The following is a 27291-nucleotide window of genomic DNA, read 5'->3' as shown; positions in this document are numbered from 1 at the left end:
GTATGAATAACGCGCTCTCGACGCCCGCCGCCCATTCCGTCGCGAACTGCCGGCCGTGCCGCACGCAGCCATGATTGATTACGCGCGCCCCTACGATCAAAGCATGTGCGATCTCTATCTGCCTCCCACACCACCGGCGCCCGCGCGTCTCGATGATTTCCAAGTTTTCAAAAAGGGTAACCCTTCTCACATCTACGGAAACTACTACAACAATTACGAAATGTACGGGGAACCAGAAATCGACACCGCCGCCAACGTTTACCACAACCTCGTTAGCTCCCGCGAGTACCGTCACGAGGACTGGAAGCAAAAGATGGTCATCGACTGGAATGACAACGAAACCGTGTCCTGGATAATAGAGTGTGCCGTCACCCACGGGTTCTGCGAGTATGATGTGCCGTTTTACAATTTCAATGTCCCAGGTATGGAATTGAGAAATATGAGACGAGAGGAAATCCAGCAGAGAATGGCTCACCCCAGCGTCGATCCTAATCTATCAAGAAGGATAGGTGACACAATTTTCGACAAATTGCAGAATCGTCTGAATGAAGATATGCTCCGGCAGTCGTCAGTGTTTAGATACGCGGAGAGTGATCCGTACCAAAGTAATGAACCAGTGAAGACAGTGTTAGATTTGGACTCTTTGGACCATAAAAACAGGTTATACGCTTCGGGTTATAAGCCAAATGACATTAGTTTGTTTCAAGCTGCCGACTCCAGCGATGACGCCGAGGATGTATTCCGTTCATCGGAAACAGCATCGCCGGAGTGTTCATACGGTAGTGATGGTAGCAAATCTGGTGACGAGGAAGAGAAAAGGAAAATGTTTAAAAGACCACCCGGACGACCTAAGGGCAGCGGCAGGAAAGTATGCAAGCGCCCCAGGAGCGTGTCCGTGCCAGAGTTTCTCCGGAATCTCTTGTTCGACGAAAAGTACTGTCCCTCAATCATCAAATGGGAAGATCACTCGCAAGGAAAGTTTAGGTAAGTTGTGTTTATACTTCACTCTTAATTTAATAAAGATAAATAATAATTAAAATAACAAAAAAATTCAATGTCGTGACTTGGTCATTTGTCGTCGTTTGATACTCCGCTGTTCATCCATAATTTATCTCATCTCAAGTCACGTGGATCGGCGAACGCCAATAAACGGTTTTACAGCTCAACTATACGATGTCAATACGTATAGATCATTAGCGTTTGAAGGTTTACTTCTGTTCTATTGTCTCATAAAAGTACAAATAGTTATTGTACAATGTAAAAATGCAGTACGTGTTAGTTCCATGAGTAATCAAATAAAAACTTTACATAAAATGCGGATAGGTAGGTATGCAAGATATACATTTTATTTTAAACATAAATAACAATACTTAACTACATTAATTTATTATCTTTATCAAATCATTAATTACATTTTTCTACAGCGTTAATGGTACTAATTAATATGTACTATATATGTGATGTTTGTTTATTTGAATTCAATTTTACTAAAATTGTAATCAGTAATTATGTTAACGATAACAACAAACTGTATTAAAAGCAAGACCAATAAATATCCAAGGTAATGTAACAAAACAAAACATTTTTTTCTATCATAACAAAATTGTAAAGTAAACAGTAAAATATTCTTATCAAACGACAATTTGAGAACCACTAAATTAAGGCTATTGAAATAAAATATTTGAACATCGACATAAATACAATTTAATTTAAATGAGTGGAAAAGTCCTTAATGAGAGACAAATCGATGCAACCTTATATACCTAAATAAAATCAAAATTACTCAATTTTTGACCCCAAATGAAGTTATCTTAGAGAAGAATACTCCAGAATGCAATTCATATTAAATAAAATGGATAAAACATAGCCATTAACAATTGTACATCATATTTCTTAAAGAAACAAATCAAAAGGGACGATATTATCAATTATTAATTGATTAAATGGTAACCATATATTTCAACGGAATCAGCTCGAACAACTATCTTAATGAGTATCATAATCGCCTTCATAATATGCTCTTATTCCATTATTGCTTATAGTATTCATAGATTGTGTTTATAATTCATCTCGTGCTCGGCGGTGAAGGAAAACATCGTGAGGAAACCTGCATGTGTCTAATTTCATCGAAATTCTGCCACATGTGTGTTCCACCAACCCGCATTGGAACAGCGTGGTGGAATATGTTCCAAACCCTCTCCTTAATGGAAGAGGAGGCCTTATCTCAGCAGTGGGAAATTTACAGGCTGTTACTTTACTTTTACTTTACTAATATACGATGTGTTAATAATATTTAGACACGTTTGCTGTTTCACGTTATTTGCTTATTATCGATTCTTCTCATGTTTGCATCTTGCTCTGTGCGGTGTAATATGATCATGAAAGGCAAGTGTCGAGAATTTTAATTGCACACCATTATCACACGGAATTAGGTCATTTGCAACATATAATGCGCACTTATTTACTGAAGATTTTTATTGCAATTTTTAATGCGAAGTCTATTAAGTTATGATTATTTGTCTGACATTTAAATTATTTTAATCATTATCATTACATTGTATAAAAAGTCGCTTACCACTGTCTGTCCCTGTATATGCTTTGATCTTTAAAATTAGGCAACGGATTTTGATGCGGTTTTTTTTAATAGGTAGAGTGATTCGAAAGAAAGGTTTTTGTATATGACATGGACAATATACTAAATAAATAATGATAATTTTATAAGTTTCTAATGTGATTTCGTAAATAAACAAATTCTGTTGTATATTTCTTATCAGTACTGCGCCCGTGCGAAGCCGGGGCTAGTCTCTAGTAAATATATAACTTTAAAAATGTAAATATTACCCGTCATTATTACAAAAATGATAGACGTGATCCATTATAAAATAATATATAATAAAAAGTGAAGTAAAAAAATATGTTTGAGTATTAATGTGTTTTATAGCAGCAAACATTTAGGATTTTATTAAATTCAGCGTCTTCGAATATGACCTTCCTCGAAGCATCCGAATAAAAACACATCGAGTCGGTCAATGTGACTTTGCTGACTGGTCCTGGGATCATATGGTCAGAATACGGCGTTGTATTCAATTCAGCTAATGCATCTTTTATTATATGAACATTATTTAAAGCCTCATTCAATTCAAAATCACATTGTATTCGAACATCACTTACTTCTTGTAGAGATCTGGTAGGATACTCCATCATTATTATATTTTTTAATTGTACATCACTTTTCTACATAACAATATATATGTTGGCGTAGGTTACATCAATTATGATTAGATCATTGCAAGTCACGTTCTTTACACGTTTTGAAAACAGGATAAACATATACCATAACATCACTGTATTTATTTTCTATAGGTACTAAGAATAACGTGCTTAGTTTTGGTGGATTATATTGTGATGTTACCTAAATGAATGAATATAACACTTCTTTTTTTAACTTAAATATTTAATCCGGCTCGAAAGACCAATTTTAGACGGAGAATGGAACGAACTATTACTTCAGGAAACGCAGAGTTTATTTTGAACAATGATTTACTTATAGTAAAAAACGAAGACAACTATAGCGTGATTTAGAAATCTACTAATGCAATTTATTTACGAACAAAAGTTTTGAATTTATTGATATTTTTGACCAAACGTTAAATTGAATATAATGGAGGTTACCTATTCGATGTAAAGTACGTTGTACTGAATATATTCTATTCAAATTTTATTCTTGATTAACAAATGTGCAATTATATAAAAAAAAAACGTGTACCATAATTAAAAATTCTTTGTTTTAAAATAATTAAATACGTTAAAAAAATATATAACGCCTCTTTGTGTGAGGTCTGTGCTCTCAAGCAGATCAGCACATGTTTTTATACTTCACCTTTACCTTGCTGGTTTGGCTTTGTCCTTGCTTAATTCACACGTTGCTTGCAATTTTTAAATGCATTCTATTTAATTCCTATAGCCCTAGCGTTAAAGTCTATTTTACATGACAGAACTACAGTTTAGTCTAAGAAGTTGTTTGAGTTCAATCATTACTGCGTCGTTCAGAGTGGAGGCAATCATCATTATGACCCTTATCTCTTTATCTTTAGGGTTTGTATTGTTGCGAAGTCGTTTATATCGTTTTAAAAATACAGATTGTGATTTGCCATCCATATCGTAAATATTTGAAACTGTTTTGTTGGTATGGATTAAATAATATTGAGATCTTTAAAATGTTTAAACGATAAGTTTCTATGGTATGTATAAATAATTTAGTTATTTTTATTTTTTTTTCATTATCTTACAAGAAACAGACTCATATTGGAGGTTTTCTATTAAAACCTTTTTAAAATTCTTATTGGACCTCGAATATTTGTGATTCGTATCACTATGATCTTATTTAAGTCGTTGGATATCATTTCTGCTAACAGTTTAACAATAATAAAACTTTATTTACTGATGATAGAATAGTTACAAATTTAAAAAGGAACACATGTTTCGTCAACAGCTAACGGGCAAATATCAAGTCACTTTACAAATTTTTCTTCATCAAAATCTCGGCCATTGTTAATGATAAAATGCCAATTATTTTTAGGTTGTTAGTGTTAAACATATATATAATATAGGTATACATATAAATATCATAATAATAACTCGGCAGAGCCGTTAAAAAAACGTACATACCATAAAGTATAATTGAAAAGATCAAGAATATACTGGCGATGTATTATTATTAACTAAATAACCGTCTTGAGCCTGAGACCGGTTTGCAAGTAAAACAATTCGCAGAATATACACACCACTTGAGACTATACATACATATACGTGATTTTTTTGTATTTCCATTTGTTTTATTATTTACTAACAGTTGAGACAGGTATTAAGTGATGATTTTAATCTTCATTTACATTTTTTGTTAAATGTAATTTGTAACAAATATGAATTTAACTCTGTCTGTAATGGTTACTTATGACTTAAATAAATTAAGTTACATTGTTTGATGGTCTTATCTTCTCAGGCTAATGTTATATAAGTGTATATGTTTATACCTATACCCCTATATACTTAACACAGCACTTACTGATTAATCTCAGAAACTGTAACGTGTAAAAACTTGAAGGTTTCTTATACGATGTAGTAAAGAGAGTAGTGTAAGTTGGTGCTTAATAAATTTCGAGCGGGTAAGACCGCAGAATCAGCTTGTATATTATATAACATTAGAAGTAAAACAGCCAATCTATAGTACCAAAATTATTCTAAAAGTAAAAGTAGTAACATCACTGATGGGCTAAGGCGTCCTCTCTCTTTGAGAATGTTACATGCTTGTTTCACCTCTTATGCGGGTTGGTGGATACACAAAATATAAACAGACGTAAGGTAGCCTTAGCCAAATGCAACCTTACGGTATTTTCTTTATCAAGAACAAGATTGGGTAAATTCATTCGTGTAATGATTAATTATTTTTAGAACAGCGATCTTTAAGGGAGGTAGTGGTAATTTACCATCTTATAGGACATATGTTCGCCCACTATTAAAAAATTACAAAATATCTATGATATATTCTTATTATATCTTCTAAGTAAAATATATGAAGATTTCAATCGCTTTATCCTTATTTGAGATAGCTCTCATAGTCGAATTCAAAGCTTTCCAGTCCCTCTGGGAGTGATTAATAAAAAACACTTTCCGATCGCTTCTATGGGATCATACTTTGTTATTAAACTTACATTTATGTTAAATGCTCTCCATATTAGCGACATTATGCAGATAAAATGAATCGTAAATCCAATGACTTTTAGAACTCTTTATATATAATTAAGATATAGGTATTTGTATGATAAAGAAAAACAATAATTGATTAAGAATATTTTCCTACGCTACTAATTTTAATAAAGATTATAGACTTCTTATAAGATATTGTAACCATTACAACAATTATTGCTTAATTAAATACAAACATATATTTAATGATTATATATCTTACTTCAGGGTACACTTTTTTCGAGTCCAAATTATGATACAGGATGTATTCAGATTTAATGCCATTGTTATATTTGATTGTAATGAAGGTTATATAGGATATAAGAAAGACATTTACTTACACAATTTATCGTAAATTGACAATATAATACAAAGTAAATTGGGAATCTTCAAAAGACTCCATCCAAAATAGTATCGTTAAATGTTTTGAAAATTGTCTGATTTAAATTAATTAATTTTTAATAATGTTTAACAAAAGAATAAAGTAGTGCTCCATGAGGGCGGTTCCCTGCACTGGTATAGATTTTTTCGTTGCTACGCAGCTTCAAGGACGCTTCCGTCTTGCGCTTCCTTGCTACACGTGGGAGCATTAGCTTGCGGAATCACTCGGCTTTCCCTGCGAAACAACTTATATAGATACATAAGACACTATTCAAACAAATTATCATTAGTGCATTCATTGCTCACTTCGAATGCCTGGTGTTCTTTTGTTTTTAGACTATAAAAATCGCAACATATTTAGGTTTATATACAACTTTATATAGCAACTATATGTTAATAAGTATACAATGACATAGTCTATTAGTACTTTTATTTAGAGCTGTAATAAATAAAAGCTAATTGGTTAAATAAGCGTGGTTTTTATTATTTTTGTATCTATCTGTGCATGATATATTTTGGAAAACTGATATTAGTTTTTTTTTTTATATTCGAATTGTTTTTTTAAATTCATTTTCGCTTACATACGTGGTTATTTCCAGTCACTTAAAAATATGTAAAAGTTAGTAGGCAGTACTGCGAATGATACTGTAATATCTCCTTAGAATAAAAAAATAACTTGTGTGGCTCAAAATATACATCGTAATTAATTAAGCATATTACAAATGTTCTTAGTAAATTTAAATTAAAAAACAAAAGCCTTCCAGTTCTTCTCGGAAGAATCTTTATTTACAACTATTTCAAAAGTAACATGACGATATTTGTATGGAATTAATATTTTTTTTAATATATAAAAATAACGATTAACAAACAGACATAACATATAATTTGAGAGGTTAAGAAAAATCGCACGCCCCCGTTCGCTACGCACGGACAAAAATAAACGATGTAGCCCTGCCGTTACCATGGCAACGGCCGGGAAGCTTCCAGTCACGTGTCGCAGCTTCCGATTTTTTCTCGCATTTTTCTCCTTCCCCCCTCGTGTACGCGCCTTAATTGCGTCTGTGAGAGTGTGGTCCCGAGAAATTAGAGCAAGGATAGTTTGTGCGCAGAGGCTGCACGATATTTTATTAAATTATTTAATTAGTCTTGTATAAAATAAATATTAAATCATATTCATAGGTATGTATTATAAACGTGATATTACATACCTCTTATCCTTATAACAAAAGTAAATTGTTTAAAAATATTTTGTACGTCAATAACACTTAAAATTTAATACATATAACTGTATTTTGCAGCACCATATTTGATAAGTTTCGAGGCACATAATTGTCCTTATTTACAACGACAGGAATTTAATTCTAATTAATATTTAACAATGTAGCAACAACAAACCATTAATTAATATTACAAAACATATTATAGGTACGTCCATCCGGTGTATAATTAACCGAAAGATAAATGGTTAATTTATTTTAATAACAATCGTATGTTTAACGTTATTTTCCATTAAAAAGTTTAAACGTGTTAAATGGTAAATTGCTTGAAATAATTATACAAAAAACATAGTCGTCTTAAAAATATTACGATTATTAATTCGAATTGAGAGAGAAAACAATGAGATTTTTTATAACAAACAATAAAATGAATTATCACGAACAAAGATAACACCGATCCTCTGTAATAAATTACTCTGTGGAACGCTTGCACCAAAGTCCCTGTAACATTTCTTTTTCGTGAAAATCTATTTATAACTAGGGCAGCCTCGTGTTTGCCACAATACAATCATAGTCGACTTTATTTCTTTTCGAGTAAGGTTCAAATTCGTCTGTATCGAAAATTGTGCGTTGATGGAACCTATATATATTTTTTTCTCATAGTGCCTCTATTATATTGATTAGTAAGACTCCCTCTTCCGGGTGCGGGTCGAGCGTCTTTTGCGAATACTCCTCGCTTTTCTTTGTTTTCCCTCGTTTATTCTCTCTTAGTTTGTGGGATGAAAAATACGCATTACGACGTTTGGCCTAGTTTGTAATATAGTAAATTAATGATATTATAATACAATATAATACAATAATTGTTTTTGTTTGATAAGACACAAGCCTAACGCAGCGTGTGTATTCGATCTGTTATTTAATTAACAAAATCTTTTTTATAAATTATTTTTAATTTTTGGTAGGACAAGTCTGGGTACTAATCAAATCAAATCAAAATAAACTTTATTCAAGTAGGCTTTTGCAAGCACTTTTGAATCGTCATTTTAGTGAAGCTACCACCGGTTCGGAAAGAAGATTCTACTGAGAAGAACCGGCAAGGAACTCAGTTACTCTTTTTCAACATTTAATTTAATCTCTAGTCAACCATTCTACCATCTAGAAACAATACTTAATAGTTTTGTATCTCCATTCTAGAGTTGGTGTCGCATTGATGAAGTAAGCAATGTCTAAAATTTCTTCTCTAAAGTCTATAGGCATTAGAGACTACTTACCACCAGGAATCCCATATACACATCAGCTTACTATGATTTAAAAAAAAAAATGAATAACAAAGCAACATTTTCGGCGAATATTTTTTTTTTACGCTATGTAAAATTTGAGTAAAACTTTTCCACTGCTAAAAAATATATTGCAAAACTAAATTTTCGTTTTCACACACACACTTATTATATGAGGCTACTCACGCAAAACAATATGAATAATACATACAGACGAGTAAGTGCACGTATGCAATGTATTGCCAAACTTACAGCTCAATTTAAGTTTCAATTTGAAATCCACTCGAAGTATTAAACCCATACAAATAAACATAAAAGATATAAAAACTCGATAGGTAAGTCACAAAACTAATAAAAATTAAAAAAGGAATATAAACTTCTGATCGATCGAATGATTTACCCGTTGATATTAATTCGAATACCATTATATATTTTTTGTAATATCAATCAACTAAATATCGTTTCAAAGAACCCTAAATATCAAGCCAGCAATTTACACAGTGGGATTCCCCCGCGGTCGATTCACGCACACATATAAATAACACTCGTACACACTCATTCGTTTGCATAGTAATGACGTGTGTCGCAGTGGAATGTGCATCTCGGGAAATGTTATGAAAGACCAGATCAAGTTTCTAGTCGAGTCGTTGGCACTTTGTCAAGGAAAATGTTCTTTAAAATGTATCGATGTTAGTCAAAACTACTTCTACTTTCATTTATTATGAATAATAATGAATCACTGTTGTTTTTGTTAACTAAATATTTTATATCAATGATGAATTATTACGAATAATTGAATATTAATAGTAAATAATGATAATTTTGGAGAAATTTGTGACGTATTTAATTATTTTATTAATAATTGACTGCAACATGACGCACGCAGTGACTCCATAATCACATTAATAAGTTAAAAATAATCATTGTCACAATTTATGTAGACGGTAATTTAAATCGAATAAACTTAATAGAATATAATATAAAAAAAATAATTATAGAATATAAATTATGAGAATAGTGTTGATATAACAATTATACAATTGTTACAAATTAAAATGTTCAAGGTCGAAGTGGACATTTTCGTACGCGTTCAAATCGAGATAATACACATAATCGAATTGTGTCAATCGAATAACTCGATGACGTCATGTCACACAGCGCTGATACCTGTGGCACAGATAACGATATGGAGGCGTATACATATTTGTCACATCTTTTTTTGTTATATATTGTACATAAATCAGTATACGGAATATTTAAACATTATTTTATTTGTATTACGTTTTGAAATAAAATTAAGTATTCAAAATAAAAGCTACTTTTTATTACCAGACAAAGGCATTAATAAGAAACATGTCATTATTGATAATATTTTTTATGATTGTAATATTTTTACTATTACGAAAAAAAAAAAATAACAAATTCATCAATAGAGGAAGAGTATAAGTTTATAATAAATTAATTAAATCGTAATAACTGGTATACAAAAATAATATTAGCCAAAATTTGTAACTATTCCAATAGATGCGAAGAGTTATTATTATGGTTTTCTTTAAAAATAAATATCGTCATGTTATGTTTTAAGAAAAACAGTTAAACGTCGGTATTAAAATGGCAATAAAATGGTTTATATCTATGGCCACATTTGCATATGCATAGCTGTTATGCTATGGGACTAAGTTCTATATATATTCAGATAATATTAAATACGAATAGTTTATGCTTTTGTATTTTATATAAAACCTCCTTGCTTACTATTAAAAAAAACTTACGTCTATATGATACGTCTCTAATGTTAATATATCATTGTTACATATGTATAACTTCAATATTCAATAATAAAATAAATAATAAAACCGCATTGCCATTGTGTTGATATTGATTATATTTTTATGACGTTAGTACTGAGATCATGAGCCGAGGTGGCGCAGCGGTTATGATACTTACTCCTTATTCAATGATAACGGGTTCAGACCATGAGCACCATCCACCATCTCCTGTTCGATGGTGAATGAAAACATCAGAAAGGAATCTGCTTGTGTCTAATTTCAATGAAATTCTAACATATATGTACCAACACGCATTGGATCAGTGTGATGGAAATTCAATCCGTTTTTCGTGACGTATTACGATCCAGTGATAGATCATACTAATTATACTACTGATAATACTATGAGTATCAGTTGTATCAGGGCCCCTTTAATTGAGTGTGCAGTAGGTACAAAAAAATCTCCGGCTCTGCGAGTTGAGACGCCTCGTATCTGATGGTTAAGTCTCAGAAAATATCTTAAAAATCTATTTTGGGTAAGGAGATTCTTAGAACACTGGCTTGCACTCTTGTTGTTATGAATAACTTATCATTCTATTAATAATGAGTTATATGAATACTAAATGACAAAGTAACCTAACTTTGTTAATGAATGTACCTGACAGTATCAATGTTCTATCTGAATCTTTCTTAAATAATTATTTTACATTAAAGCATTGGACTGAATTTAGGTAAAATTATACTTAAAGTATTTTATGAAATGAGCGAATATCTAGTATATATATCTTCCTGGAATAATCAGCGGAATAGGTGAAAGAACCACGCCTCTCTCGTCGATTGAGGATTGGATTCCTGACCTCGTAGGTCGCCAGACAGTCTATCGTCGAATTGATTATACGTCACAGTTTATTACATTAATTTAGTTGTAGTATAATATGACCTATTTAATTATCAATCATAGTTACAATTCATTAAGAAAAAGAATTATAATTGTGATATTCAATTTGTTGGAGTTACTTTAGTAATGACATGAGAAAACCCTAATCAATTTATTAATCGTAATTGAAAATGTAATTATGTTACTTAATGTCAAAATAGATCGATTAAATAGATAAGAATATGACACATGCTATTATCGATAAAAATAGAATGCGATGCAATTAAGTATCGTTTTAGCATCCGAGTTGTGCGAGCGAGACGGAATGAGGATAACGTGGAACAAACGTGCGATTTATCTCGTGAGCGACGTAAAAAGTTTGCAAACGTACACACGGCCACGTGCTAAAAAATCGCTCGTCATTTTTACCGTAGTCTGTATAATCGAATAAAAACTTGTAACGCGATGTAGCCTACCGTACTGTATTGTGGTGTTCCGTTAATTTATACGAATGAATAAATGTGGCTACTCGCTTCAAATTTTTTTTGTTATTATTTTCTAGCTCTTAACATTTGCTTCCTCAGTCTAATTTAAATTGAGAAATATTTTATCTGAATTCTTACACGTGTATGTGTGTGTGTAAATAGTTTTATAACAGAACTACTACCAAAGAACATGAGTACATTTTTAGATGTTACTAATTGTTAATTCTAGATATTAATCTAAGCGAGTGATTTTGATGAAATTTAATTTTACTTTATTGCGGATAACATACATTACAGTATGATGTAGAGTTTATATATACATACAAATTATGTACTTATATCCAAATAACACAAAAAAAAAATATCGATACTAATAAAAGTTAATCTTGAAATAATATTGATTACACAGTTTTGTATACCATTTATAATTATATCGTAAATAATATTTTCCAAATTTCATAAACAGTAAAAGAGTAAATTATGTTTTAATTGTACTTGAAAGCAAACAATTGCTTTTAACAAGCTTTTATACTGTGTGACTCACACATATACAAGTGAAGTTAATATCGTATATTTGTATGTGTGAGTCAAGCTTAAAACTTCATATTAACCTGTCATACAGTCGATTGTTCTGAATTTTTGCATACACTGTTTGAACTTGTTACAGTATAATATATTAGTCTATTATTGTTTTAAAATGTTAGTTATACTTAATAAATATTGTATAGACTTTTTAAGAGGTCATATAATTCGTAATAAATAACAAAAACTCCAATGATGAAGCTGTCATTTTAAAGTAATTTGTGGAAAGTTAACATTTTTTACGTAAAACGTAACTGCTTAGAATATGACTTGCTATAAGTGTTCGGTTTAAGTATACTAAAAGTAAACTTCCCACTGTTTCGCAAAAGCCTTTTTATTATTTAAAAAGGTTTTTATGTTATTCCATGAAAACCTACCTAGTAAATATATCTACCAACCCACAACGTACATGCTGTTCTTTTCTGGGTTTTGCATCACTGAACAATATGATGTTCTTAGTTATCAATTCGCCAGTTTTGAAAGGTTAACCAACAGTAAATTTTGACGTAGAGTTAAACGATTTAATCCATAACTATTGCGTAAAACGAAAACAATATCAGAAGCTGGTCTTATCTTAAACCGATAAATATTTATTAGCGGATCCACTCTTACTTGTTTATAAAAAATTATGAATAAAACATGGTATGTTTTTTTTGTTTATTTAACACACCGGAAGTGACGTAAGATGTCGCGTATTATTATTATTACTTTAATATAGATTTTCGGACAGGAATTTAGTTCACTTGCTGGTAAAAACACTCACAGATATAAGCAGTATAAGAAAACTATTCCTAAATTACTTGAAAACTAAGATGTTATCTCCCTTGAGCCTGTAGTTACACTGGCTCATTCAAACTGGTTATATCTGGTGAGTGATACGTATATATAAATAAACTTGTATAAAGCTATACCAAATCAAATGTATGCACGTATAATATAATACATTTATTATGTTAACACCAATTTAAAGTCTACAATGAACATCGGACTATAAACAACATACCGGCTTCAATCATTGGATGACGCAAATAACAATTCCAAGTTTAAACCATTGTGGTTCAGTGACGTGTTTCAAAGGACCAATAAACAAAGGCTATATGTCAAAATCGAATGGTTTAGAAAATATACGGGATAAAGAAATAATCATTCGTTCTTTACTTGAAGTTCGCTCGTAGTTTCCTCTACCGTAGATTATGATGTAATTGTACATAATCTATAATCTATCTGTATAAATTGATTATATAAATCTTAAATGAAAATCGAAAATCGAAATCGTACTGGTAAATCTTAATATTTAAAGAAATAAGTATATGAATAAGAAATCAAGTGGCCCAGTGGTTAGAACGTGTATATCTTAATCGATGAATGGGTTCAAAGCCAAGCAAGCACCACAAAATTAGTAGACATGTGCTTATTTTGTGTCTATAATTCAACTCGAGCTGAAGAAAAATATCTAGAGGAAACCTGCATACGTCAAATTTCAACAAAATGTTGCCACATGTGAATCCACCAACACGCATTGGAGCAGCGTGGTAGAATATGCTCCTAACCTTCTCCTCAAAGGGAGGAGGCCTTTGCCCAGCAGTGGGACATTTGCAGGTAGATTGTTATTATTATTAATAAGAAATATACTACGTTATAATATAATCTTAAAAGTAATCTTTGCTCTAAAAAGCAGGTACACACAGGTAAACACTTCTCAATTAGCGCGACGAGAATTTCGCAGAAACATACAAGTTTTCCGATGATTCAGAACGAAACAGATATAACACGAGTGTATCTGTGTAGTCAATAAGAAATAAATTATGTGTAAATATATATTTCTCGGAATTGCAATTTGTGTAATGAATGCTTTAGTTTTATATTTCAATCGTAAATAATATCATATTTTTTAACTATTCTTTGAAAAGAAAATTAGATTAAAAAATATTATTCGAAATGAAATTTCAGAAACAAAACATGTTTTCTTTGTGTGCGATTTTCTCGAAATACCTGGAAACCATCAGCTCTGACAAGTTCTGAATTTAAACTGCCTTAATGCATGATCGGCTACACTAAAACTGACTTAATCTCAAACGAATAGAGTACATTTTTAACTATCATTTCAGTTTGTTTTGAAGAGGTGGGCGTTGCCAAAATTGATGTAATGTATAAACAGTCGGGGAAAAAATACATTTGTGCTAATTTTAACAACGTTCGAAAATAAGATGTCAATGGACAAAAACACGCAAATAGTCCTAGAACAATACATATGTACATACATTTTGAATTTTAAAACTAAAAAATATATTTTGATTCGTTGAAAACTGATCGAAAGGCAGTGCTCAATTGGACGCATAAAAATCTTTGTAAATCAATTTTCTCGAGACAATAGTCTTAATATAAAACTGTTGAACTGCAACGCTAATTAAATAGTAGTTTACTAAAATCTTCTCTTAAACACCATATTATGGTATAAGTATGACATAATAGTTTAGTAGTTGGGTTACGTTAGAGAAAACTTATTTTTTATTCAAGTAAACAGCACATAGATTATACATCAGAGCCGAGATGGGCCAGTGGATAGAATGCTTGCATTGTAGCGCTCAACTGGACCCAAGCTAGGTACCATAGTAAAATATATTTTGAGCGACCCGCTATCCAATTTCAGCTAATTACGCAATAATAACTTATCATGTACACAAAACATAGTTTTTATTTATAAAATGAATGACCTCTAGCAAAAAAATGACCTGACGATTTGATAAAGTTGACGTTGAAGGGGAATCCCTGTGATAACGAAACCTCTTGGCCTTGCGTTACTACGACACACCGAACTGATACTAATTATAATTCAATACCTTATTTTATCCTTTGACTTTATAGTCAGTTACTTAAGACCTTTCAATTTTTGAAACATAATAAAACAATGCTTTAAAAATAAAACTACATTTATATTATAAATGTGAAAGTAAATCTGTCTTTCTTACTGACCGCTGAACCGAATTCGATGAATTTGTGTATGAAGCAAACTTAAACTCCAAGAAAAAACATAGGCTTCTTTTTTGTTTGAAACATGATAACAGCCTAAAACGCTAGCGAAGCCACGTACGGCGATTAGTAATTAAATATAATTTATAAGCGATTACAATTAAATTATAGTTTGTAGATTTAATTGAATATTATTTGAAAAACGTTTCTGGTTAATAGAATTGACAGGCGCAATAGAACCTCAGCCCGCATAATATGCTATCAAGGTAATTACGTATACAGTAGTTTTACGTGATCTTAACTTACTCGCTATTACAGATAGTATTTTTTCCCCTCCATTGAACCTGTTTCGAAGTAAAAACATTCAGTAAGAAATTTGCGGTAAATAACCGTGCCGATTTCGTTACTATTCAACCGACATATAGTATATATAGCTATATTTGACTTTAGCATTCTTGGAAGAGTTAAGTAATGTATATAATATGTATATATTAAATCGTGAAACCTTGAATGTATAGTTTCTATGAATATTCTAAACAACGGTTTTGTCCCTTCTTTAGAGTTCTCTTTCACCACTTTTTCTTACTAATCAAGTAACTAAGGTATAGTTATTTGGACGTAGTTCTAATTGGTAAATTTATGCTGTTAATTGTTAGTAGGTAATATTACTGGTACATCATTGTACTCGAGTGGTCATACTACATTGTATTTAAGCCGGTGGTAGGATTTTGCATATTTCCGCCTGGGTAACTAACTAATTCACTACCTATGTATACTACATTTTTTTTTAATTCAATGGTGAGTAAGCTAGTAAATGTGCTATAGTTAGCAGTGTGTTTGGAGTTTTTATTCCGTTCCGTTCGAAGCCAGTAAAAAAGTATTTGATTGAATTCTATTTTTAAATATAATAATAATGATTTTTTTTTCTTGATTGTTTCTCGAAAGTTACATCATTACAACCTTACACATGTACCTATATTTCCTTACAGCTGATAAGAGATAACGCAAACTGTTTCCACTTATCAAAGGTCATCGTAACGGTAACCGATAAGACATTTTAACTCTGAAATCGAAAGTTAGTTTCGAAACTGTTAGATATAACTATATATATTACTAGTAGTCACCCGCGGCTTCGCTTGCGTTTTTTCGTCTTGGTTGTCATGTGTTAGCCAAAAAATGTAGCCTATGTCCTTTTATGGAGTTTAAGCTTGCTTCATATCAAATTTCATCAAATTCGGTTCAGCGGTTTAGTCGTAAAAGAGCAACAGACAGACAGTGCTACTTTCACATTTATTATATTAAAAACAATATAGATTGAAATTCTGTATAACTATATATATATATTTATATATATCGCACTATGATTGTATTGGTACTATGGAACTCCATATTCATATTGAGCCTTTTTTATGCCAGTCATTAGTTTGAAAATGGAACTAATTTGAAGATAATTTAAAAAAAAAGAGTATCGGCAAACGATTAAATGAAAACAAAACAGCACAGCGATCACCCATACATTATTATTTATTATTATTTACGCGTGTACATGTAACATTGTTATCAACACATCAGATGATTTAAAGTGACCTCGGATATTGAAATAGGTACGAACCAAAGCGAGTGGTTCCCCTTTACCTATAGATTTAACGCCCCGTTAATATTCTTTGAAAATAAATTACATTTGCAAACAAAACACGTATCATTTAAAACAGCCGATTGCCTTGGACATGAATCTTAGGTAGGTACTGTTTTATTACACTGTTTATTTTATATTTTATAACTATGATATATATCAATAGTTATATCAAAGTTAGTACCCTGTTTCAGTAAGCGATTATGGATTAAATGTACATTTTAAGAAGTGATTGAACGTAAGTTTACTTTGACATGGTCTGAAGTAAAAGTCGATTTGGTATATTTGTTTCGAAGGTGCCTTTCACTTGCGTTTGTTGACTTTTGACTGAGAATAAATATTTATTTAAAAAAAATTAGACATCAACTGAGGGGCTATATGTTCAGAAATCTTTATGTCTGTGGTTTTTTAACGGTTTTTGTGTTTGATTAATGGTGTGGTTGGTAAATTTGGTAGTTACACTATTATTATACATATATCTTGCAGTAGACTTGAAGTTTTAAAATTTTAAGGCTTCTAAGGAAACGCTTTGGATATTCAACTATACCGCTCCAATGGTCATTGATGGCATATGAGGCAGATTATCATCAGACATTCGCAGGTTTATCTGAAAATAAAGTAAAATATTTTTACCCATCTACTAAATATACTAGAAATATAACGTAACCTAACATAGAAGGTCCGGAGTAATAGTTTTTACTCATCTACTTAATATACTAGAAATATAACGTAGAACATAGAAGATCCAAAGTATATAGATAAGAAAATTGTTAGGAAAAACGTAATAGGTATTTTTTATGAGAAATTAAAGTATACCTATAGAGGTATTTATGTACTCATCATATTGAACAAATAAACAATAAATAAAAAAAATCTATTATTGTTTTATCGTAGAAACTTGATTTTTTTTTAAATACACCATAAGATTTTAATTTAAGTATGCTGAACGAGATCAGAAACATTTTCCATCCAAGGTTCGAAAGATTTGCATAAACATAACGCATTACGAGGTGCTCCTTGGCCGAGTTAACTCGGTCAAGTGTACGTACTCGTAGAATAATTGTAGTTTTTCCTCACAAGGACATTGACTTTGACAACTTCCTCGAAAAACAACCATTGTTTATGTACGAGTTAAAGTAACTTGAAGACATAACACTGCACTTTTAGAAAAAACCAGTTTCTATTCGTAATTCTGTATAACAGATACATCCGTATTTGAGCGAATTATACCAACATTTCTATCCCATCGGTACTGAATTGATATTTTAGTGTATACATACATATAAACGTAGATAGTTTAGTATAAATTTTCTTCTTCCAAGGAAGATCTTAATATATTTCTTTCTTGCCTGGAGGTAAAAAGATGACAGTGTTAAATTCATGTGTCAAACCAACGAACTCTACGTTCACGACACATGAATTGATCCTGTCTGAATCCTCAACGTCATTCAAATCATTCGTGATAATATATATTATACTTACATAATAATGTATTCTGTGCTGTTGAGTAATCTGAAGGATTTGAACACTTTGATTTATTTCAGTCGGGATTGATTATTATGATTCTTATACAATATAAGAATAAGTGTCATTTTATATACCTACTATTTATGTATATCATCGTTGAATATTTAGGAAATCACTTTATAAACAATGTTTTACTTTTGAAATTTTGATAAAATATTCTCAATTGAAAAATAAAGAAGTACAACTGGGAAACATCGTGTCACTCATTTCGAAACAGCAAACTGTTAATCTGCAACTGCAAATTGCCTGCGATTTCTAAATATAGATTAACAATAAGTTAATTATAAGTTAAAAGCCAAGTAGCCTGGACATGTTCATTTTTATCAGCAAACAATTGTGCTACCGATTGATAATAAACGATCATCTTTAACTATTGAATATAGGATTCAAATTTGCAAATCCTTCGGAATGTAGAGTCGGCCTAATTGACTTTAAAGAGGAACTTGGGTAAGCTTTAACTAAATTTAATGTTACTGGGATAACGTTGTTATCCGTCGATTAACGCTATTTATAAAAAAGTATGGTTACTTGTATAAAATACACAAAGACTTCGAAAGCGATTTACCATTACTTATTTTGTAAATTATAATGTAGAATATCCTTTAAGCGAAATATATTAAAATTTAATGAATCACGCAGCGACTATACTTCGATGAATTGCAAGTTTCTTGCCATTGAGATAGATCTTAATAAATATGGACTAACCGCTCCACTCAGTTTTGCTCGTGAAAATATTAACATTGAATTTTTCCTTATTTTTTTTTATCCGAAAGAGGCATAATGTATCGACTCGATTGAAACTGTGAGATTGATTAGTATTATTAAAAAAACATTTAATTTAATTAAGCAACTCGACAATTGTAATTATATGGTTGTTCAATCTTTACAATTCGCTTTCACTTTTCAATTATAAAAATATATTTTTATTATTAACTGTTTGTTGTATTTGAGTGTCATTATATTTCCTCCAATTTTATATGATAATGATTATGATTTGGACATATAAAAATAAACAGTTTTAATTTTTGAAGAGGGTTAATAAAATGTATAAAATTTTAAGTTTCATTCCTCAGTCAAATGTCAGTCCGGCTTAATGCCAAACGAATTATATCTACGATCAAAAAATCATCTGACTCACGCTTTATGTCTTTTTGTTAAATGTTTCTTTTTGACGTTTTTACAATCTTCTTTCTCCTAATCGTTATGCTGGTGACACACATTCGTAGAAGTCGAACTATAATGAATCTGGCCGTAAATAATTTTAAACGTCAAGTTTAAAATTAAAAACATCAATCAAATATTTTATTACAATCTTCATTCTATTATTAAATATACTTAGTATTCCCGTCAAGTCCTGGAACAATTAACACAAGCCGTTGTAAAAATATCCGTTTAATAGAAGCTTAGATATTTTTTTTCGTATTCAGTGCAAATTCTTTACGTATCGTATGAAAATCTTCCACGTCAAAATCCATCAAACAACACTAAGGAAGGAAAGTTTAAATAGGAATATTTACAGGTTTTTATTTTACTTCATAGCATATTTTGTGAGCTGAGATGGCCCAGAGGTTCGAACGCGTGCATCTTAACCGATGATTGCGGGTTAAAATCCAGGCAAGCACCACTGTATATACATATATGTGCTTTATTTGGGATTATAATTTCTTTCGTGCTCGGCGGTGAAGGAAAACATCGTGAGGAAACCTGCATGTGTCTAATTTCATAAAGATTCTGCCAAAGGTGTATTCCACCCGCATTGGACCAGTGTGGAGGAATATGTTACAAACCCTCTCCTTAATGGAAGAGGAAGCCTTATCCCAGCAGTGGGAAATTTACAGGCTGTTACTTTACTTTTACTTGTTTTATATTTTGCGAACTATTCTAAAACTTGGAAAGTATGGAGTAGTTCTAACGAACATCATGGATTGAGAAATAAATTGTTGTCACTGTATTGCAATCAGTTGCGTTATTTGATAGCATGCCAAGATATACAGCAAGCTTGACTAACACACGTCTTTGTTTTGGCCAACCTCAGAACTGTCATTACTAGCACTTCACTTGAATAGCAATAAATTGTCTTTGATCTATTTATTAATAATAAAAATGTATTAATTCATTATTATTACTGCAACACTCTTGAATTCTGATTTATCTAGATTTATTAATGACAGTTTTTGATGGATGTTCTATTTGGTTGGAGTGACTCTGTTCTCGTTTTGTCAGCCAGCTAAGGGACGTAACATCTTCGTTGCCAAGATTGGTTTGGGTAATAAGGAATGATTAATATTTCTCGATCGGTAGCGATACTCATTACAATCAGCAATTTCTTCGTAACGCTTTCCATCTTCTTGTATACCTTTTATTTTTATTAGGTTAATAATTATTTCAGAAAATACAAAAATTTCTTCATTTATTAATATAGATAAAAGTTTTAGAAACTATTTACGAAAAATTAAATAGTGATGTTGTTATTTTATAGAAGTAACATTTGTTCGTTTAAATTTGAATTTAGAATCTTATCTAAGTAACTTCAGGCTGAAAAATGTTATACCTTCAATAATTTAACCTCGATAAAATAATGACAAGGAAAGTTAATGTCAACTGTTTAACGACTTTTAATACTTTTATGCGTTAAAACAACTATTAATTATGAGTTTAATGATAATTACGAATTGATTCAGTCATTAAATAATGACGTAGTAACTTTGAAGTATTAGAACGAGGACTTTTAGTGCAATTTTTATTATTATTGTACAAGCTCTTTATTATGATTTTATTTAACGTTACTTTTTTAATTTTTAGTTATAAGAAATATTTATTAAGCTTTCTTTATTAAACATAATATTAAATCTATTCGTATTTTTTTTACATCGATCCTCAATTATTGATGATATTTTTGTAAAGATAACATAATTATTTATTTACCATTTCTTGCAAAACAAATATCCTGCTATGGACGTCATAAATAACTTATGCCATAAAGTACGGTAGAAATGAATATACGGCACGATTAATATGATAACAATTTAAAATATGACATATTTAATATATTCGCGTCCTTAAAATAAAGACATTTTATTGAAGAAGTATTACTTCGAGTGGCTCTTTTTGGTAATGCATTAAGTTGAACGTTTTATTGTATTTTATATCCAACATATATTTAACGCGTGACAAATATTATAAACAAGCGACAGTGAAATAGCGGAGCTTAAAAATTTCAGTTCTTTTTTTAAAATGATTCTTTGTCTGCTGTATTTGTAGTTTTAGTTCAAAAGTAAACAGAGCGTCTAATGATGTTAGCTACCTTTAAGACATGAAAAGCGCTTCCCAAGTGCTTAATTATCTGGGAGGAGCGAACTATATCAGAATAGCTTCCGAAGAAACGATGGTACATTCACATAGGCAATATGTAATATTGATATACTTTGTATTGCACAAAATTACCATAACAACTGACGCTTCTATTGAGTATGTGTGAGTTTGCATGAATGTGGGGTTTAAATGAAATATAAATACTATAATTTAAATGATGTAATTATATAATTAAAAATAAATCAACATAATACAGTCTATAGTAAGGGTTATATCTTAAAAAATAAAGCAGCTTATCTATTTAAAAACAGTGATGAAATAATTTACATTTACAAATATAGTAAAGTAAATAGATTACTAATCAACAATATAAACTCTTGTGTTATACAATAATAAGTTCGAAGCACCTTTGTAATCTATATACATGTGTACAATACGGTATATATAATAATAAATAAACTAATCACAATTATGATCATAAAGGGCGACATGTGTTAAAGGTCAAGTTTGTAATTGCTTGATTAACCCTTCGATTGTTATAACATCACACTTATCAGGCAATAACAATGTTCAGATTAATTTAAATTAATCTATACTTATTATATAATAATTAGTTTCTTTGGCACCAACTCGCATTGGAGCGTGGGACTCCAAATGTTATTTTCATAAGGAAACGAAGCCTTGTGTGGGTTACTATTTTTTATGTTCATGTTGTAAGTGTTTCCTTTCATTAATTTGGATGTTTGCCTAAAACTGCAAGTTCTTCTTACGGGCCAAGATCTGTTCTCCTTTTGATTGGTTTCTAGCATCATCATTCTGTTTCAATGTTGGATGCTTATACACATGGAATGGAATCATTTGACACATATAGGTTAAATCAATTTTGTTTTTAAATTTTAATGAAGTAGACTTCAACCTCAGTTTTTATTATGGTTTGGATGTGTTTTATATCTGATTAAATGCTGTTGTTGACATTATCGTGATTGTTTTTGGCATATGGTATTATTCCTTAAACAAACACGATAGTCTGTTGAATTACATCGTATATAGCAAATCAGTTTAAAAATGCATTTGGATTTATACTTTTATCTTTGTTCTATTCGAACCACACGTGAACAAATTAAAGGAGGTGTGATATGAACAAGGTTTTATTAAACAAGAACTGTAATTAGTGCACTATATATATCACTATAAGAAATACCTTCTTTCTTTCTTAATTTGAAAAGGCTGTATAGTATTTTATATGACGACGTTTGAGATTGGCATTTCTTTCGTGTACAAGGAAAACTCGATAGATGTTATCTGTTAAACTGCTGCAGCATCTGTTAGCGACACAATGGGTAGCATGAAAAATGCTCCGTAAAAAAAATATACGTGCCGCCTTTCACGGTGCTTTATCAAACAGCGTTGAAGTTTATTAACCTCTAACAGACAAATCAACGTATATTTTTATGTACAAGACGTAATATTGCTAGTATATAATGAAATAAATATGCATGCGGCCCACTGTTATACGCGCGCTACATATATAACGTTATGTGATTCATATATTTAGTGAATTTGGATGCGTCGTGCGCTCGCGCGAGGTCGGGGCCCGGCCTTGCTGATCGTACCATCAGCTGGGCCAAGGAACGCTACGTGACATGCATCCTCTGTACATCGGAATAACCACCCATTAAAGGCTGACAACCTTTAAAATTTCTCGTAAACATAACAATTTATTACGGACCTAAATTAAATAAATTTATCGAATCATTGCTTTGTATTATATATTTTTATTTTATTTACAAACTAGTAGTCGATTGCAGTTTAAGTGTAGTATCATTTCTTGGAGTTCAAATTTGCCTCTAATTTGGTTGTGAATAAACGACAGATAGACATATAGACAGTGTTACTTTCACATTTATAAAATTAATATATATAAATAAAAATAAATCTTATATTTTCAATGATTTTATTAAACATGATGCGTCATATTTCATAATTAAATAAAGCTATATAATTTCTCCTTTGTAGTGTTGCAAATCGCTAATAGCATTGAGTGGTGAGGTCAATAAGGACTTGAATAATCCGATATTGCAATGTAAATAAATATTTATAATTATTTTATCGTTATGAGTTGACGGACAGTCGTAAATAGTGATGCGTTGTCTCATCGACGATTTGAAACAAAAGCATATCGATAAAAACGTTGTATTTTTAATAGTATCAATCAGATTCCAAGAGGGCAAGTTAAAGAAATCGAATGATAAATAATAATAATAAATATTGGTAAACATCACATACATGATGATCCCAATGTAAGTAGCTAAAGCACTTGTGTTATGGAAAATCAGAAGTAATCACGGTACCACAAACACCCAGACTCAAGACAACATAGAAAACTAATTAACTTTTTCTACATCGGACCCGGCCGGAAATGGAACCCAGGACCCATGAAAACTGGTGTACACACTACTCGACCAGGGAGGTCATCAATATGTCCAATGATTTATTTTCGTCAATGTTCAACTATAAAAAACAAACATCTTCTATTCATTTATATTTAACGTTATGTACATATTTTATGTGCATTAAGATGCAATATAGTAGAGTTATTTCATTTAATTTAAACAAAGTTTGTTAATAAGGCTATTTTAAACAATGTTAAGTTTTATTTACATATCTAATTGTTGTTTAAAACATCGCACAAAACTGTCAGTATATTGAATTATTATTGAATAATTAGTAAACACAATTAATTATCGATAAAGATCAAATATATCCTGATCCATTGTTTTCAGGACCTTCGGATTATTGTTTTATCAATTAGCTAATTATAAATAAATATTTAAATGTAACAATGACGAGGTTAAATAAAAAAAAAGTAGAACTTGTTATTTCAAAATCACGGTGGATTGTCTCTCATTTTCTGTCATTTGTATCGTTTATTTTTCTTATCATTAATTGGTATTTCTAGACGAGAAATATGTTTTTTATTTTTATTTTAAATATAGAACGAAAAATCAAACAAGATGACAGCAAGAACTGTTATCACTGCTTTTTTTTAAAATATATATTATCTCAAAAAGTCTATCCTCAGTTCATACGAAATTATTGGTACAATAGGGTCGTTTTTAGAATAACTCGCGCTTTTTTCAATTTAAACATAGAACTCTCCTTTTTTAAATCGATTCTAATCAAATAGTTTTTGAATCGAATCGGGTAGCAATCGATTGAAAATCTTATTTGATTCAAAGGATCAAAATATGTTATTATCAGTATTAATACATTCATTCTTACTAGCTAGTTTACATGTTAGAACCGGGAGAAGAACTATGGAACTGCAATGCTTTTTAGTCTAGTTTCAGTGATTTTAGTTTGTTTTGATGTCATTAGTAAAATTATTATTTTGAGGGTTATTTATTCCTTTAAGATAGATGAAAAACTCAAGTATTTGATCTGTACTCCAAAATACGCACACGTATTTATTTATACCTAAATATATATTGATAATAATTAAGCAAGGATAAATTTATCAAATAATCAATACAACTAATGACTTTATAGTCTTAAGACCGTATAAGCTAAAATTTAATTGCTCTTCGAATTAATATCGCAACGATAATATTTATTAGCAATTTATAAAATGTCTGGTCCATCAGAAACGTTTTTCATCCGCTCTGGTCGCTCACAAGGTCGCGACGATTGACTAACGCGTCATAAATTATGATTTTATCTTCCTTCATAGTGAATGCGGTGAAAACGCAGCGTTTTTGAATTAAGTAATTCTAAGTGCCGAACTTTATAATGGAACTGAAATGCCGCTAAATTGAAGTTTTAAATCAGTGAGTCAGTAACAGATTTACGTAACAATAATTGTTACGAATAAAAATAGGGATACATTTTTATATGAAAACGTCAATGAAATAAAAGTGAGACTTCATTTTATTCATTTTTATTTTATTGTTATGTAACAAGATAATTTCAAATAATTCTACATTACAATAATTACAGAATAATACATTTAAATGAATATATTCGTGTATATTTTGTTACGTTTTTGAGTAAAAAATAACACAAAAATATTCTTAGTTTAGAAATTTCGTCCATCATACTAGTAGTGTACTCTAAAACTTGAAGTCTTAAAGCAAAAAACTACCAAAACAAATTAAATCTCTAAAGCAATCAATGCATATTACATAACTTCTACTCAATATTTTCACACTTCGAAATATGAAATCGATTAAGCTCTATAAACTCAGACGCAAGTCAGAAAAAAAAATATAAAAAAAAATGTTACAATTATTAAAACAGACGCTATCATTGTCATTATAAACACCGCCCGGTGCTCAGCACGTCACGTTGCCGGCCGGGCTGGTAATGACAGCAACTAGTAAACCTTGACTCCGATCACAATTATCTGGACATTTTGCATCACTTGACACCGTTGCCGTAATACACGTTTCATTCGCACCGTCTATATAAGACTTGTTGTTGATGGGAATTTATTTAATGACCAGTAAATTATATGAGGGTATGTTATTAGACGCCAGTTGAACTTGGCTCGTTTCTGATCGCCTATATATTGATAAGATGCGATTGCTCGTTATTATGCACAGTCCGTGTTGCAATTATAAGAATTGTGGATGATGAGGAATCTTAATTGTTCTCAGGTGTATGTGTGTGTTATTTATGTATGTAGTGGAATTGATGTTGTTTTGTTTTATTGTAAAATATTCGTCACTAATCTCTTGTTTCGTTCCAATTTCAAAATTGACAAAGAGAGTTAGTTAACACAAATCAAAAATTATGAAATGGCATTGCAGATAAAAGAATTGATTAAAAAAAATAATCTTACTCTATGATACTGTTTCTTGTTTCATACAAAAATTGTAAATATCAACTCATAATTAAGATTCAATGTGGAATTTTTTCGAGTAAATAAACACCGTGAAGCAAATTAATAAGAATTGTTGCGTGAACATCATTATCATCAACATTGAATCGACCTTGCCTATTGCATTTAAACCTTGAATTAAAAATAAATCGGAAAAGAACCTTAGCAACCAATATGATCGAACAATAAGATTAATAAAAAAAAATGAATTATTTTTCTAAGAAAATTTTTCCTTTATTTCCAGATTCGTGAAACCGGACGAAGTCGCAAAATTGTGGGGACAGATGAAGCAAAACGACAACATGACCTTCGAGAAGTTCAGCAGAGCCATGCGGTATCACTACAGACAGTCCGTCCTGGTGTCAGTCCCCACAGCGAGGCTGGTCTACCAATTCGGCCACAAGGGGCCCGACTTCAAGACAGACAACCCGAATTTCGTCAAAGTAAAGTCAGAAATCGACCTACACGACATGACGTATTCGAATTCGTAGTGGAATTTTTAGAATTTAAGGATTTTATTGGAAAACGATGCTCATTATGAAGTTGAGGCGATGATAGTTAATGTTCCATGTTTGTAACCTGGGGGCGATTATCGAAACTGAAATTAATCGGTCATGCGAATCTCTGTTGTAATAAGA

General features: G+C 30.9%; 1 protein-coding gene across 1 annotated transcript; it reads left to right on the top strand.

Moving 5' to 3' along the window:
- LOC124529621 (ETS homologous factor-like) lies at nt 1-27291 on the top strand. Its single transcript, XM_047103431.1, has 2 exons — nt 1-984; nt 26898-27291. Exons 1-2 carry the CDS (start codon nt 71-73, stop codon nt 27142-27144), a joined length of 1161 nt encoding a protein of 386 aa, XP_046959387.1. The 5' UTR covers nt 1-70; the 3' UTR covers nt 27145-27291.

Source organism: Vanessa cardui, chromosome 5 (genome assembly GCF_905220365.1).
Source record: "Vanessa cardui chromosome 5, ilVanCard2.1, whole genome shotgun sequence".
Taxonomy (NCBI): Eukaryota; Metazoa; Arthropoda; class Insecta; order Lepidoptera; family Nymphalidae; genus Vanessa; species Vanessa cardui.
The sequence above is the reverse complement of the archived record's forward strand: the minus strand, read 5'-3'. Positions and strand labels throughout refer to the sequence as shown.

Bases quoted from the DNA above. Each gene is read 5' to 3' on its own strand.
- LOC124529621 (XM_047103431.1), top strand. From the start codon at position 71: ATGATTGATTACGCGCGCCCCTACGATCAAAGCATGTGCGATCTCTAT. The intron at 985-26,897 runs GTAAGTTGTGTT...CTTTATTTCCAG, and splicing joins CACTCGCAAGGAAAGTTTAG to ATTCGTGAAACCGGACGAAG.